At 41.4% G+C, this 14,887-nt stretch overlaps 1 protein-coding gene across 4 annotated transcripts in view; it reads right to left on the bottom strand.

Moving 5' to 3' along the window:
* Positions 1-2,486: 2,486 nt before the first annotated feature.
* The window catches only part of dock6 (dedicator of cytokinesis 6), a 35,021-nt gene continuing 22,620 nt past the window's right edge, over positions 2,487-14,887 (bottom strand). For all 4 annotated transcript variants that reach the window (XM_074656010.1, XM_074656007.1, XM_074656008.1 and 1 more), the window contains 26 exons: positions 14,453-14,548; positions 13,580-13,720; positions 13,176-13,289; positions 12,906-13,076; positions 12,579-12,718; positions 12,261-12,430; positions 11,975-12,126; positions 11,491-11,673; positions 10,299-10,425; positions 10,124-10,208; positions 9,917-10,013; positions 9,679-9,813; positions 9,350-9,502; positions 9,088-9,246; positions 8,905-9,005; positions 7,721-7,913; positions 6,933-7,076; positions 6,660-6,791; positions 6,520-6,534; positions 5,470-5,595; positions 5,287-5,376; positions 4,954-5,190; positions 4,629-4,772; positions 4,362-4,468; positions 4,089-4,262; positions 2,487-2,675 (listed from right to left, as the gene is read on the bottom strand). In XM_074656010.1, the coding sequence (XP_074512111.1) occupies positions 2,633-2,675; positions 4,089-4,262; positions 4,362-4,468; positions 4,629-4,772; positions 4,954-5,190; positions 5,287-5,376; positions 5,470-5,595; positions 6,520-6,534; positions 6,660-6,791; positions 6,933-7,076; positions 7,721-7,913; positions 8,905-9,005; positions 9,088-9,246; positions 9,350-9,502; positions 9,679-9,813; positions 9,917-10,013; positions 10,124-10,208; positions 10,299-10,425; positions 11,491-11,673; positions 11,975-12,126; positions 12,261-12,430; positions 12,579-12,718; positions 12,906-13,076; positions 13,176-13,289; positions 13,580-13,720; positions 14,453-14,548 (3,429 nt within the window). In that variant the 3' untranslated portion in view covers positions 2,487-2,632. The remainder of the gene's footprint in view (positions 2,676-4,088; positions 4,263-4,361; positions 4,469-4,628; positions 4,773-4,953; positions 5,191-5,286; positions 5,377-5,469; positions 5,596-6,519; positions 6,535-6,659; positions 6,792-6,932; positions 7,077-7,720; positions 7,914-8,904; positions 9,006-9,087; positions 9,247-9,349; positions 9,503-9,678; positions 9,814-9,916; positions 10,014-10,123; positions 10,209-10,298; positions 10,426-11,490; positions 11,674-11,974; positions 12,127-12,260; positions 12,431-12,578; positions 12,719-12,905; positions 13,077-13,175; positions 13,290-13,579; positions 13,721-14,452; positions 14,549-14,887) is intronic.

Below are 14,887 nucleotides of genomic sequence, written 5' to 3'. Positions count from 1 at the left end.
CACATGCATCTTTATAACCAAGTAACACAAACTTGAGTGAATAAAGCAGCAGGCCTGATTGTAGAAAGCAATAAGATTCAGCAGAGGGCCCAGAGTGCTGAGGTGTTCAGTTTGTCTACCAACAGTCTACAGTCGGTGAACTAATCAGTGAATCATAAATCCCTGGCAGCTGTTTTATCAGATAGTTAACTGCAGGTGATTCACAGCAGAGGTTGACCAGATGTTCCTGGTTAAAGTTCTTAAAACGCAAGAGTTCAGAATTAACAAACACTGAGGTAGTCCTGTATCCGCAGTGGAAAATTTAAATATATATGAATATTGATATATCAATGCATGTTTTTGCCTCAGACATTAACTATTTAATCTAATAATAAGACTTGAGGCAAGTAGCATGAGATTACTTTTACTGAAAGTTACATGAAGCTACATGGGGTAAGTAATCGGATGTAAAAATAATACATTTAAAATAAATAAAAAATGCGAAAATAAATAAATAAATTTAAAAGCTAATAAAAATAAATAAATAGAAAAATTAAATATAAGAGTAGAAGAGATAGAAGAAGTAATACAAAAGGAAAATTAAAAAAAAATTAAAAAATACCATTTATGTCACATTTGATCAATTAATTAATGCCTACATTTATTTTTAATATTATTTTAGGTTCATTTAATGGCACATTTATTTATTTATCGAGTCATTTATCTATTTATGATTTTGGCAGGTTCTGTCCTTCATAAGTCTGAATCTGTCATATTATTTTTGCTTGTTTGTTTTTCTTTGTTCTTTATGATAAAATATACAATAAAGAACTGATCACAAAAAAATAGATTTACAGAAATAAAACCGTCGACTCTGCTTAAAGAAATTACCATAATCCTATTATAGAAATCAGATATCTACATGTAAGTCTTTTATGAAATATTACAGTGGTCTAGCATTAGAGATATTACACAGGCCTACTACATTACAATGTGAAACCAATAGTTTAGAGTCACTAATGACTCCTAAAGGGATTACTAAGGCTGCCCTCTCGGTCTTAGTCTACTAAGATTTCTTTGATCGATTGGTAATTTTTTAAGCTTTTTTCATGCTGAATGACTTATTTCTAAGAAACTTATGAGCACATCTCTGGTAAACATAAGATTTAAAGTGGAGATTTTGTGTGATTCTTTGTGGAGAAACTCAGTTTTACAGATCTGTCGATTAAAACAACTAATCAATTAGTCAACAAAATGGTGCGAGTGTTAGTCGACTAAGAGTTTCTTTGGTCGAGGACAGCCCTAAATATGACATATTTTCAGTTGTCACAACAAAACACTTTGATGAATGTATTATACAGAGTGAAACATATTACAGTGTCTATCCTTCAGCTCTGCATCCCCGCACAAAAAAAAAACTGACCAGAGGCGTAGGAAGAAAAATTTAATAGAAGGCAGTAAAAAAGACAATGTAAATAAATAAAAAAAATGTTTCTGTAATCTAATTGGTAAAAAAAACAAAACAGTTTCCAGCCTCATAAAATAACAAAAGCACAGATATTTTAGTAGTTACATTATTAATGTGCTGCAGTTTGTTTACAATAGTGCAATATAATAGATACAGTAGTTGGAAATAGCTACAATAGAAATGTGCCACAAGACATTTAGAGTGACAGCATTTCAAAAGAGGACTCGCCTTATATACCACACATTATCAATATTCAGTTATTATCAGACTGTACTGCAGGCTGATGATGACGGCAGTGCTCCTGTGATAAACCTCTGATGTGACTGCAGTGCATTACAAGAGAATTTCACAGTTTAAAAAACACATTTAAACATCCCATCCTGCCTTTTCCTCCCCGACAACAATAATCATTTTCTCTCTAAAACTGCAGTTGATTCCTTGCTGGACTCGTGCTAAGACCCACCTCCGCTCTTTAATGAATTCTTTTAACGAGAGATAGGCAGATAAATGAGACAACTTGAGGAAGAAGGAATGTCAGTTATTTGGTCTGTTGATAACAAAAGAAAACTCCCTGGGACTATTTAATAACCGGGTCTGGCAGTGACTGCTACCAGGCATAGTTCAGAAACAAACATACAAATATAATAAGGCCATGACACAAAACAGACAAACTAGAGCCTCTTCAAACGCAAACATGAGAAGCGAAAAAGAAAAACAGATGAACAAAACCCCACCCAAATGATTTGGATACAAAATGTGTTTGGCAGCTCTAGTCCTGTAAAAAGTTAAAAGCAGATCAAGCTCAGAGAGATTACTGTGAGGAGACCACTTGGTTTAAAACACTGACATGTCAGAGCCTCGCTCCAAACGTCGATGTTTACAGTGCAGATAACCTTCCAGTGTAAACAGCCGAGGTTTTCTCCTACAGAGGTGTGAGAGACGGTGGTGACGGGGGAGATGGGAGAGAGGTGACAAGTGTGTGATGGGGGGGGGAGATTATGGCGTGTCTGGGTGGCCGGAGGGGGGGGGGGGGGGTAAAATAACGATCTGGACGAGGAAGAGGACGGTGCGTGTGTGCTTGTGACAGTTGGTGTGCGGTACGGCGGGGGGAGGGGGGAACAGACGGGATGAGATGGGGCTAATTTCTAAAGCTTGTTTTTCTGTGTTGTTATCCAGTTTGCTGCCTCAACAGTCGACTCGGCGGAGGCTGGACCGACTGTAGGAGTTCCTAAGAGACAAAAGCAAGACCATACACAGTGTTTTACTCCAAGTGTTTTGGTTGATTTTGCTGAAAAGTTTATCAGGAAAGTTGCAAAACTGAGGTCTAATGAGTTTAATATTGCATTCTGTGACACAATTATTTCTTTTTTAGAGATAAAATCCAACCCAAAGAGGGAAAGCTGTGAATAATGTCTTTTTTGTGGTGCCCCACTATAAATGAGCTTACATGACTTTGAATGAGTATCTGCTTTCAAAGAGTAAAACCAACTCATCATTTGATTCAGTTTATGTTGGTTCTCTGCTCACAGAGTAATATCACTACCTGACATGTTGCCTCGATATAATGTTTTAATTTAGTTTAGCAAGTCTGGAAGAAAAAACAGTAACACTTTCTATGACGCCCATGTCTATAAAGTAGAGCCGTCGTCGACCAAAGAAATTCTAAGGCGACTAACACAAAAAAAAAGACTAATCAACAAGAACTCTTAGTCGACTAAGAGGTTGCAGCTCTACTATAATGCATTATAAACATACTTATAATGCGCTATAATCTGCACTATATAGTTATAGATATAAGCACTCATAAATATGAATAATGCTTTAAAACAATAATCATTATATGTATTATCGTTATTATTATTTATTATATTATGTATTATAAAGCATTTTCTAATGACTCATAAGGTCAAGTATCATAATACTTCATAATTGCTGGTCACTCAGTTATTTATTTTGCATGGATCATAGTGTGTTATAATTGCCATAGTTGTAATAAAAAAGAAATCTTTTTATAATGCATAATAATCACTGTAATAATGTGGTTATAAATTATTCTATTTGATCATCTTTTGTTTTAAGTTAAGTGAAAAAATATCAGAAAAGACATGTCAGAAAAGTTGTAAAATTAATTTTGACTTTACTTAAAGCAAACAAGGACCATTTAGAGTAACTAATAAGCAGATTATAGTACATTATAACAGTGATTGTAATGCATTATAGAAATGTGCGTCATAGAAAGTGTTACCAAAACAACTACTTCTTAAATACACATTTGTCGTCAGTATCAAAGCATCGTTCTGGCAGGTGCTGTTGACTGTAGCTCTGGTTCTCATTATGAAGCAGCTTTCCTCAGACGCTCACATGCAAACTCAGAGCCGATGCCAAAAGCAGATGAAAAACAAAAAACATATGGTGACAGTTTCCGCAGTCAAACAGGCTACACGACTAGCGCCAACTTTCCGTTATAGATTAATGAAACATCTTTGAGAGAAACGGGACACAGAACGTGACAGACTGTACGCGTCTATGACCTGGAGGATGATCAAGTCTGGTTTTAAGTTACTCCTGTATTGGAGAAGCAGCATGAGCTCATTCTGAGTGTATCTGTGCGTGGGCGTGTGTGATTAGTGTCTCAAGTTACCGTTGTGTTTGCGTAGTCTGAGCTGGCAGGGTTCTGTATAGCTGGGGGATCTTGCGGTTGATGAGAGGACCCAGAGCTTCTTTCAGTTTATTGTAGTTCCTCTCCAGCTCTCTGTGGTACTCCTTCTGATCTGGTCCTATCAGGGATTTATTCTTCCTCAGGGCGTCCTCACACCTGCACGAAAGAAGAGCAGAGAAGACACGGGGAGTCGGGCTTTTGTTTTTTATTAGTTACACAGCAGTCTGCGTCCGGGGCCGCGGAGTGTGTCATCACCTCTTAGTGAAGTCTTTAAAGCAGAGGCGCAGTTTGTTGTGATGGCGGAACAGCTTTGGGTCATCAGGAATGTCGGAGAGAAAGACCTGCGCCACCTCAAGGGGGCCCTGTGAGGGGGGGATTTACTGTTACATATCTGCTAAGGAATGTCTGTCACTACATAAAACACTGACTTTCAACCCCATTTGGATTAATATTCCAGGAGGATGTGGGATTTTAAATGCACTACGGTTATACATCATCCGTTGTAAGTATCTGAACAGGCACCTGGTTGACGGTGGTGCCAACGCTGCCCTGCAGCACCATCTGGAGCATCTTGGCGTCAGCAGGGTCTTGGGTTGTGGCGAAGGCGAGCTCCTGAGTCTTCTTCTGCATGTCCTCAATGGCCACCTCCATAGGGACGAGAATAATCTGGAGAACCAAGACAACAGAAATAGTTGATAACAACTAGAGATGATTACATTCATATCTTTTTTCAATACATTTTGACTTTTGGAGTGAGGACTACAACAATTAATGTTACAGAGACAATCGAGGGCTGAGCACGGTGTCACTCGCTATGTGTGTGTTTGAAAGAGAGAGAGACACCCACCTCCTCCTTGTGGATCACATTGACGCGGGTCTTGATGTACGGGAAGGCGTGAGATGTTGTGAGGATGCTTTTGCGTTTGTACTGCTCATATAGGTCGCCGTGGGCTCGGCCGTCCAGAGTGAAGGGCGTACAGTACATGAACGTACGCAGGTTGTAGTTCTTGTCAAAGTAGGTGATTCGTTCCTTTAGCTCGTATGTGTCGAAGAACGGTTCAACGTAGGTGATCTGGAGGTAGGCCTGAAACATGCACAAACTGTCGTCAGCACACTTTATGCAAAATCTCTACTGATAAATACTTTATATACTATATATACAGTATATATATCATGTGACCTTGTTGGGATCCAGTTTGTTTTTGTCCACTGGGTTGGAGTCTTTGATAATTTCGACCAACTCATCCCCGTATCTCTCTGAGTAGAACTCCTGAAAACCAAACAGATCATCACCTTTAGAAATACGTTTCTCATAAATCACTAATGACACATTTATTATTAGTATCCGGAGTAGGTAACATGCCTCAAGTCTGTGTGAGATCTCTGCTAATTTGGTGATCGATGGCTCCTTGTAGACGAACTCTTGTTCATCCAGGTCTCCAAACCGGCAGCCGTAGAAACCCACCCGGAAGTAGGTCCCAAACATTCTCTGAACACTGAAGACGGGACGAGGAGATGAGATGATTGAAGAGGTTGAGTGACTTAAAATCAGCTGACTGGGAGGTTATGTGACCTATATACAGTATATTTAACACACTACATATTGCTTTTCCAAGCAGCCCAGGGAAATTTAAATAGGAAACAAAAGAGAAATAAGACATTTTTGATGTATTGAAGCTGCGAGTCTATCAATTCCCTCTATTACAAATGAAGTTTGTGCAGTTTGGGGTCTCATTACATGACTTTGCTGTTGTTTTAAGTTGTCAAGTTTTAGTGAAGATACATGTGTTTGGGAAGGAGTGAGCATACGACTGGATAAATGAGACTTGGATTATTTTGCACGGGTTGCGTGAGAGTTTGTAAACGCATGTTTTGATATCATTTTGCTGTTTTTAAACGTGGCCCAATTTAATCCAATTCATCAAGACTTTTCTCCACTTCTTTGATTCTCCGTTTCATGCCATGGAAGCAAGAGAGAAAAAAGCAAAGTGTTCTTCAAGGGTTTAAGGTAACACGGGGCGAGTAAATTGATATGCAAATGGTCATTTTGTGGGTAAAGTTTTCCTTTAAGAGGTTCACATCAAGGCTAAACTGACTGGTCTCCTCTTACTGTATAAAGATGACACAATATTTAGTAATAGAAGAGCAACTGTTGTAGGACAAACAGAAAACATATGTCTAAGCTAGTTTCACCACAGTAGGAGGGCGGCAAAAAGGGACGGAAAGTGTTTTGTAACAGTGGTTTGACTATGTCAAAGTGTGAAATCAAGTTGGGTATCACTCACCAGTAACATATCCATCACACAGGAGGGGAGAAGAGGACAAACGACGAGGAAGAAGGAAAACATCGTCAATACAAAATAAAAGGAATTACCTTAAATGTGATATACTCAATAATAAATGATAGTGGTACCTCCCATCCTGAACTCTGGAAAAGTTGGGAAAACAGAAAAGACACATGTGAGGAGGAGTCCAGGGTAAAGTTCATCTTCTCATCAACACTTACAGCGCAGTTAATTGCTGGTGTTTTCAGGGGTCAAACTGTCAACTCACTTGGTTGTAGACTTTGTTGAAGGCGTCCTGCAGCTTCCCGTGGACGGTAGCCAGCTTTTTGAAGTCTCTGTTGGCTTCGTGGATGGGCAGCAGGATCTTATACACTTCATTTATGGCCTCGTACATGGCGGCCTGGGGTTGCAGCACAATGGAAAGCCGGTTTTACACATACCACCCGATCACATAACACTCCTTCAGCCACGTTAGTGCTGTAGCCTCGCGCTGTGTTAACATACAGTCTGTCACCATGTGGTCGGAGAATATGAGTCGTACCATGTTAAAAGAGGCAGCTGCTTGCTCCAGGAGGCCCACCAGGCCAGACTCGCTGAAGTACTTCCCAGCACAAATCCCCTCCTCCTCTGGAGACAGGACGTCATCGGATACGGCCGACTCTTCCAATACGTTGGATGAAATATTCTGAAGGAAAAACAGAGAATAAAATGCTTGTATTTGCATGTTTCAACAATCACAGGCTTGAGTCTTGGTGGTCCAGTTTTAGGGACAACCTCCCATCTCACTCTGCCATACTGCTGTCAGCGGAGTGAGTCACCAAATTTGGGGGCTGTCAAAAGCAAACATTGAGTCAGTTTTAATCAAACTCTGGTGCGGTTCAACCCCTGGTGCGGTTGGGCAGTTGTGAATGCAGTAATCCTACTCTGGTGCGGTCCAAAACAACCGTTTCCAAACAAACGAAAATGCAGTCTGCCTGTGTGGGCATTTGTTGAGATGGACACAGGTAAACGACAGGTTAACATGAGAGGGAGAGGACGGACATGGACTTCTGCAGAAGTCTGATGTTTGCTTGACATCGAGGCTGAAGAGAACATACAGAATATGCTAAATAAAGTCCGCAAAAATAGTGACGTTTATAAAGTAATTCGAGATAAAACTGGAGGAGAAGGGATTCATGCTCGCAGTAGATCAGTGCCGAGTCAAAATGAAAAAACCTTTGACAGCGTCAAAGTCCGCGATTCCCTGCATAAAAATAGCAGCTCTTGAGACGAAAAAGACAAATTCCTGCAATTGGCTTGTGAAAGCGCCCTTAAACAGCATGCACTGACCTGAAACGTGACACAGCCAATCGGCAGGTAGCGGCAGTCCTCCAGCATGTTGAGGTACTCTGCCACCAGCGCGGCGCTGTGGACCAGACAGTGTGCAGCTTCAGCATGGTTCCCTCTCTCAGAGTGTTTTCCTGCCATGTTTTGGAGCCACGTCAGACGCAGGTCTGGGGAGTTCTGGTAGCCCTTTGCAATCCTGAAACAAAAACAAGTCAAAATCAGAGATTATATTTTTGACATTTTCTTGTTGTATGCGGGCCTCATTGACCCTACGAGACCAGGGGGTCTTTAGGGGGACATAGCAGGTCAACAGTAGATGTCACATAGAAGTGGTGTACATCACCTGAAAGCTGAGAACCTGAAGATTAATTTGAGATGCAGCTCAGCACTGTGTGTCAAATTGTTCTAGTCAATGTTCAGAAATAAACATGTTTTGTTTAGGCGCCTATTCAAATGTTGAAAGTTAAGACTGTACAAGGGTTTAGAACATTTTGATGGGAGTATATGATGGTCATTCCCATGCTATGTTATGTCTCATAAATTGTTGCAATTTTTGGGTTGATACCATTAGTTACACAGATTTGGTGCTAAATTTAACCATTTTTTACCTATCGCAAATTGATAAAAATGATCAATAATCCCTCTAATATACCACATTAAGTCACCAAGATCTTGAGGAGCATCATACAAAAAGCCATGCTGTGATTTGGTATCAAAAAAACTTTTGACATTTGGAGATTTCTGCAAGAATTGCATTTTTCGGCGATTGGATGGCGAGCACTTCTGTTCTGGAAACTGCTCAGAAACTCCCTTATTGTCAATCTACCTAGGAAAGCCATCCATCCTCTGAATGCTCTAGGTTCCTAGTTTGTGGTTGTAAAGTTTCATGAGGCTGTGATTATCCTAGAGGTCACCACAGGTCATTTAATACAGTGAGGTCAAATATAGAAAAATGGTCTCACTACAAGGAAATGGCTACTATGGGGACTAACATCATCACACATGAATACAGTTGGGCTCATTGGATCCACAAGAGGCTCATCTTTAAAGTCATACCCATTTATGTAATTCCAAGACTGTTTATGGACCCCAGTATGCAGAAATATTCAAACACACCATTTTTATAACAGGCGGAAATAACACATTTATACTGCATGCAAAAAACTGCAAGTCGTGCATCACAGTACCTGTACATGAGGTCAAGGAGCATCTCTGGATCCTGCTGATGCTCTTTCATCTTAACAGTGTCAGTAAGAATCATGTGCAGGTTGAACACCAGATCCTGGACCTACAGTTTAAAAAGGGCATCACAGCACATTAGTATCTAAGTCGTATCCACTCTAGCAGCTCCAGATGAGGCTGTTACACACCTGCTCTGGGAAAGGTGTCTCTCGCAGCTCCAGGTCCTCTTCAGCATACGTCAGGATCGTCTTGAGCGAGCGACGAAGATGCTCCTCGTTGAAGTTTTGTGACCTTCCCACCAGTGATGACAGGGACATTGTGACCTGCATCTTTACTCGGGCAAAGTTCTGTTCCAAGGGTAAAATTAGGACAGATTGTGACTCACAATAATATTAAAGTGTCAATCCAAATACAAATGATCTACAATGCAAAGACAGTGTCCACACTTACATTTCCAATCTCAAAGTTCTGCCTCATGAGCAGGTAAAGAGAGGCAGAGGCTTGACTTCTGACAGAGCCGACGCTACTGCTGCAGTGACGCAGGAGACGCAGGCACAGGTCGGCACAAAGTTCTGTGTCCTCATCAAACAGCATCTCTGGGAACTACGCACACAAACACACTCTCTCACTTTGTATACTGCTTACACAAATATATTAAAGGTAGGGAGAAAACTTACACATGTGACAATATTTCAAGCTGCACTAATATTAGATTGTTAAAAAACAAAAACAAAAATAAACCAACAACAAACTCTAATAGAGACGTTTCACTTGTGTACCTTGAAGACCAGAGCCCTTTGTGTAGTGAAGCAGTGCTGCAGGAAGAGGGCGCTCTGGTTGCCCGCCATGCTGTGGAGAAGAACTCTCAGCACGCCACCCAGAACGCTTTCCTTCAGCTCTGACGCCACCACCGTCTGACATAGAGACACAACAGATTACAGTGAGGTGATTCTGCATCAAACTAACAGTACTGTGTGATGATGATGGTGATGATGATGATGATGATGATTGCTTTACCTTGACTACAATCTCCAGCGTGTCCAGTACTATCAGAGAGGCCTCAGTTGCTAAGTTTCCATCCACCACAGACTCCTGCTCCGTCTCAGCTTTAGTCCTGGAGGAGGTGTTATTTCATCAGTATCATATTTAAGCACTATTTAGATCAAGAGACAGCGTATTATACCGTATTCATAATTTAAAACAATTCAATGAATGTAAACATACTTGTCGACTCTGTCTGTATTTTGTCTCCAGTGAGTGACATTCTTCCTCCACCTGACATTCTCCTGGCTGCCGTAGGGACTCCTCTCTGGAAGAGTAAACAAATTACAATTTCCATGAAGACAAACTCAAACAAAAACAGCTCACACTCATTACTGACTGCTCTCATGCTGCTTACCTCTGCAGCGGCGGACCATCTCCTGACGAGCCCCGATGGTGCCCAGTATGGCCTCCTCCAGGCGGGCCTTCATGTCCTGAGACTTTTTAAAAGTCAGGCTGTTGATCCTCTCCAGAGCCTTCTTCCCCTGCAACAACAACCATCAGACATCACAGGGCAGGGACAAACAACAACTAAATAGATAGATCAGGAGGAGCAAGATTATACGGTCAAACAAATTTCAATTAAATAAAAACCTGAGAGGGAAATGAGAGGGAGCTAACTGTGAATTTACATAAATTAGACTAAAAGCATCTAGGCCTGTCACAATAACTATTTTTGTTGGATGATATATCGTCACAGAAATAACTGCCATAAACGATACTATTATCATTTTAAGACCATTTTATACCAATAATATAATATCATAATTATGCAAGTACACCTTTTCAAAGAGCAATGAACTTTTAATTCTTCAGAATATTCAGACATTGTAATATTAATGTGAAAAAAATATTTAAATATTCTAAATAAATAAAACATTTATAAAAATAAATATATATTTTTTATTCTTTATATATATATAAAATAGATAAAATGAGACCACACAACCAAAACAATAAATAAAATGGACTCTCAGGCTTTGTTAACAAAAATGCACAATGTCAAAAAAAATGAGAGTCTGTTAACTACGCCTTAATGGTGTTTATTTGCTTTCATTTATAAAGTATTTAACGTGTAATATGTTTTCAATGATACGTGCATAAAACTAAGTTGTGATTTATCAAACGTATATCTCTTCAAAATGACTGGTTTACCTATAAAGATAATAAAGGTGATTCGTAACTGGCGGTAAAAAAAGGTCAGGAACGTTAATTTACGCACAAATTCGCTCTTCTCATGATTTATAGAAAAGACCTATTGTGAACTGGGTCGCGTTGTCATTTTTAAAAAGTGGGTTTCCAGAAAAAAAAAGTTTGGGAAACACTGCTTTAGAACACAAACACTTAAAAAAAATAAATAAACTACAGCACACTGCACTACTGACAAATCAAGACAGGCAACTTTCTTACTACGGACATACAGTATATGTAATGATGTGCTGTAGCTCTGGCATGTCCAAATTAAACATCTGTAAACTGGTTTTGAGTCCTATTGGGTGTCAGAGTGACGAAAGTCTCTCACATTAGTGACAGTGTCTGGTTTATTGTACCTTGTATTCAAAGCAGGAGATACAGAGGTGCAGCAGATCCAGCAGGCGGTTGATTTGCAGCACAGACAAATCAGACACGTAGCGCTCCAGGAGAGCAGCATCTGCATTCTTCAGCACCCACAGGAAGCTCACCAGCAGCGTCCTGCTGCACTCGGCGGACAGAGAGCTGGACTGGCGCCCGGCCTGGTGAAGACAAAACACACAAACTCAGTGTCGGTCTTTTAATCTGCCTCAGTACAAAATGGCTGTTTACAGAGCGTTATAAAGGAAAAAGGACAGAGAGCCACCTACAGGCTAAGAGGAGCAGATGTACTTCAGAAAAGAACAGTAACAGGGGAGGAATGTAAATGCTTTTTGGCTGAGTGTGTGTGTGTGGAGTTAGAGAGAGGCCAGAGAGTGATCGCCTCCCACACAGAGGCTGATCTGTGACCCGTCAGTCTGTAGGGCCCGGGGGGAAGAGGCTGACCCCGCCGCTATCACTCACCACTGTGGGCAGCGCAAACGGGTTGGCTTTGACATGCGGCAAAGGGGAGCCGGCAATTGCCATGGCAACAGACTGACTGATATGGTTGCCGCTGTCTGGGTCAGAATCGTCGGCGTGGGCTGGGGCATGGCGGACTCGAGCAGGCGAGGAGTCTGGAAAGAAATAAGAAAAAGCACTCTCAGGTGCAGTAATGCTGCAAATAAAACCATCTTGTAAATGAAACGAGTGTGCGGAGGAGGTGGAGAGCCATAACAGTATCAGTGGGTTGCGTATGTGTTGTGCTGACCAGTGAAGTCGTGGAGCTGATGCAACGTCTCCATGACGATGGGGACGAGGGGCAGGTAGAGCTGAGCGACGTGGGCTCTGACCTGAGGGTCAGTGTATCGAGGGTCTGCATCATGGCTGCACAGCAGGGAGTGAACGGCACTAATGGTCTTTTTATGAAGGAAGAAAACCCTACGGGGGAAAAAAAAAACAGTGCATCAGCACATTTGGTGTGTTTCTCACTGCGCACACATTTACCTTATGCTCTCCTGTATTTCATTTTAAAGTTCAAACTCGGATAATTCCTATGGGGAAATTGAATGAAACTCCTAGAGCCTACCCTTCTCCATCAGGATCAAGGATGAGAGAGAGCTCAGTCAGCACCAGGCCAGACAGGAAGTGCTGCTGGCGGAAAGGGACGGAGAGCTCAAACATGGTGGCCACGCCCTGGTCTTGCACCATACTGGAAAACGCTGAACTCTGAGGATACAACAACCGATAGTAGGGTGAAGATCAGGTAGAAAGATAGAAGAATATGAAAATAAAATATGAGCAGTTTAAAGGGCGGGTCCATCTGAATTCTTCTGCTTGTTCTTTAAACGGAAGCGCCCACTCAGCCGTTAGTAAAAAACAGTGACGTAGGTTACTTTGCAGCCTGCTTCAGTACCTGTGAGGTGGTGGAGGAGGTGGAGGGGGAAGGGGAGGCCGGAGGGCTGAGAGTGGAGCACGGCAGGTTGAGGATGACGTAATGCTCGTGGCTGCAGACGATACGAGTGAAGTCCACCCTCAGGGCGTTCAGAGAGCTCGGGTTCTGTGCAGTGTGAAGCTTGTTGGCAATCTGTTTAGCACACAGGTTTGTTTGAGACAGTATAAAATGTGCGTGGGAGCATTAAAGTGTTTGATATGAAAGGAAAACGGAGAGGGGAGCAATAGACACCTGTTTGTAGTAGGAGCGGATGAGGTTGAAGACAAAGCCCCGGTCCATGAGAGACAGCAGGTCATTCAGGAAGAAGGCCAGACTGCTATTCAGCCTCTCCACAAGCTCCACATCCTGACAGAGAGAGAGAGAGAGAGAGGGAGAGGAAGAGAGAGAGAGTACATATGATTACATAAAAGGGAAGATACGATATCAAAAGAAAAACAGACATGTCTGGTCACATTGGGTTATTCAAATCAAAGCATTGCGTCAGAGATAAGGCAACTTTCTATTAACTGAACACTTTTTAAACAACCTCTGGCCTTCTAATATTACTCTTTGCTGTACTTTGCTGAAAGTCCATGTTCTTTTTAAATGAACAGTTAATTGCTTGAAGTGTGTCCAAGTGTGCTTGGGCTGTGTACCTTGTGGTATCGATTGGCGATGTCTGCGCTGATGGCACACACGAGAGCAGCGATGTCGTCCACAAAGCGGTCTGGGAAACGCTGACGCCTGGCAACGTCCAATTTCGAGGTCAGGAATAGGTGATGGGTCATGCTCTTTGTCTAGAAGAGAGGAGAGTCACTTGATGAAATATGTTAACTATCCTGCTATAACAATGGTTCCTATATTATGTGTGCTTTGAGGGTTGTTTTTTTCTCTTTAGACTCTTACGGGGACTCTGACGGGGAAGCTGTTATCGACACTCTCTTCAAAGCCACCAGACTCCTTTGACAAAAACAGTCATTTTTTTGCAGAACACAGGAGTTGCTGGTCTACCACTGCCTTGATCGGTTAGTTTGTTTGCATTATTGTGTGACTTTGGTTTTTTAAAGGTTTAGTTTGGATTCACCAAAGTCACACAATAATACAGACAAACTAACTGACCGATGCAGTGGTAGACCAGCAACTCCCTTGTGCTGGGAGGTAAAATGACTGTTTTTGTCAATGGAGTCTGGTGGCTTTGAAGAGAGAGAGTTCCCCATCGGAAAGGGCTGTCTGACGGCAAGGTAAGGCAGTGAAAATATTCTAAATAAAGCATACACATAAACTGTTAATGATTTTTAGGTGTCTAAAATCCATTTTGCTGCTGCCCCTGTCCACAGCTGTACGCTGCTTTGCTCCCGTGCTGGTACTCCTGTCTGTTTCTCCAAACTGGGGGCGTGCCGACTGCCATCTACTGTAGGTAATACACTGACTATGGATAAATACCTCATACAAACCCACTTCAAAACATCCAAACTATCCCTTTAAGAAAGTGGTGTATCATTAATATACATACACAAAGACATACTCACCATAAGCTGGAAGAAAAACCAGGCCTGCTGCAGTGCTGCTTCCCTCACTGAGCTGGTGCTGACCACCCACTGCAACGCCAGCTCCTCATGGAGCAGCTACACGTGAACCAACACAGAGATCCTTTTAGCTTACACGAGCAAACCATTTTAGAAAACTAGATGAACTATTAGGATTAAAGTGGTGTGTGTTTGTTTTCACAAGACGCAAGATATGAGCTGTAACTGTGGTTTGTAAAAGATAACAATTGGTGTTGTTGTTAAAACAACCTGAAATAAAAAGCTTTAGTATATTTGATTTATAGTGATAGTGACAGTAAAAATGTATTTAACTCATTCATCAGTAAATCTGGCACAGATTGAGGCCTGAGACTTTTCAGATAAAAGACTATTAAATGTCAGTGTATCAACTAATACAAATTCACACCAACTTACAGG

This window comes from Sebastes fasciatus, chromosome 13 (assembly GCF_043250625.1).
Source record: "Sebastes fasciatus isolate fSebFas1 chromosome 13, fSebFas1.pri, whole genome shotgun sequence".
Classification (NCBI taxonomy): Eukaryota; Metazoa; Chordata; class Actinopteri; order Perciformes; family Sebastidae; genus Sebastes; species Sebastes fasciatus.
Note: the sequence above shows the minus strand (reverse complement) of the source record. Positions and strands in the feature narration are given on the sequence as shown.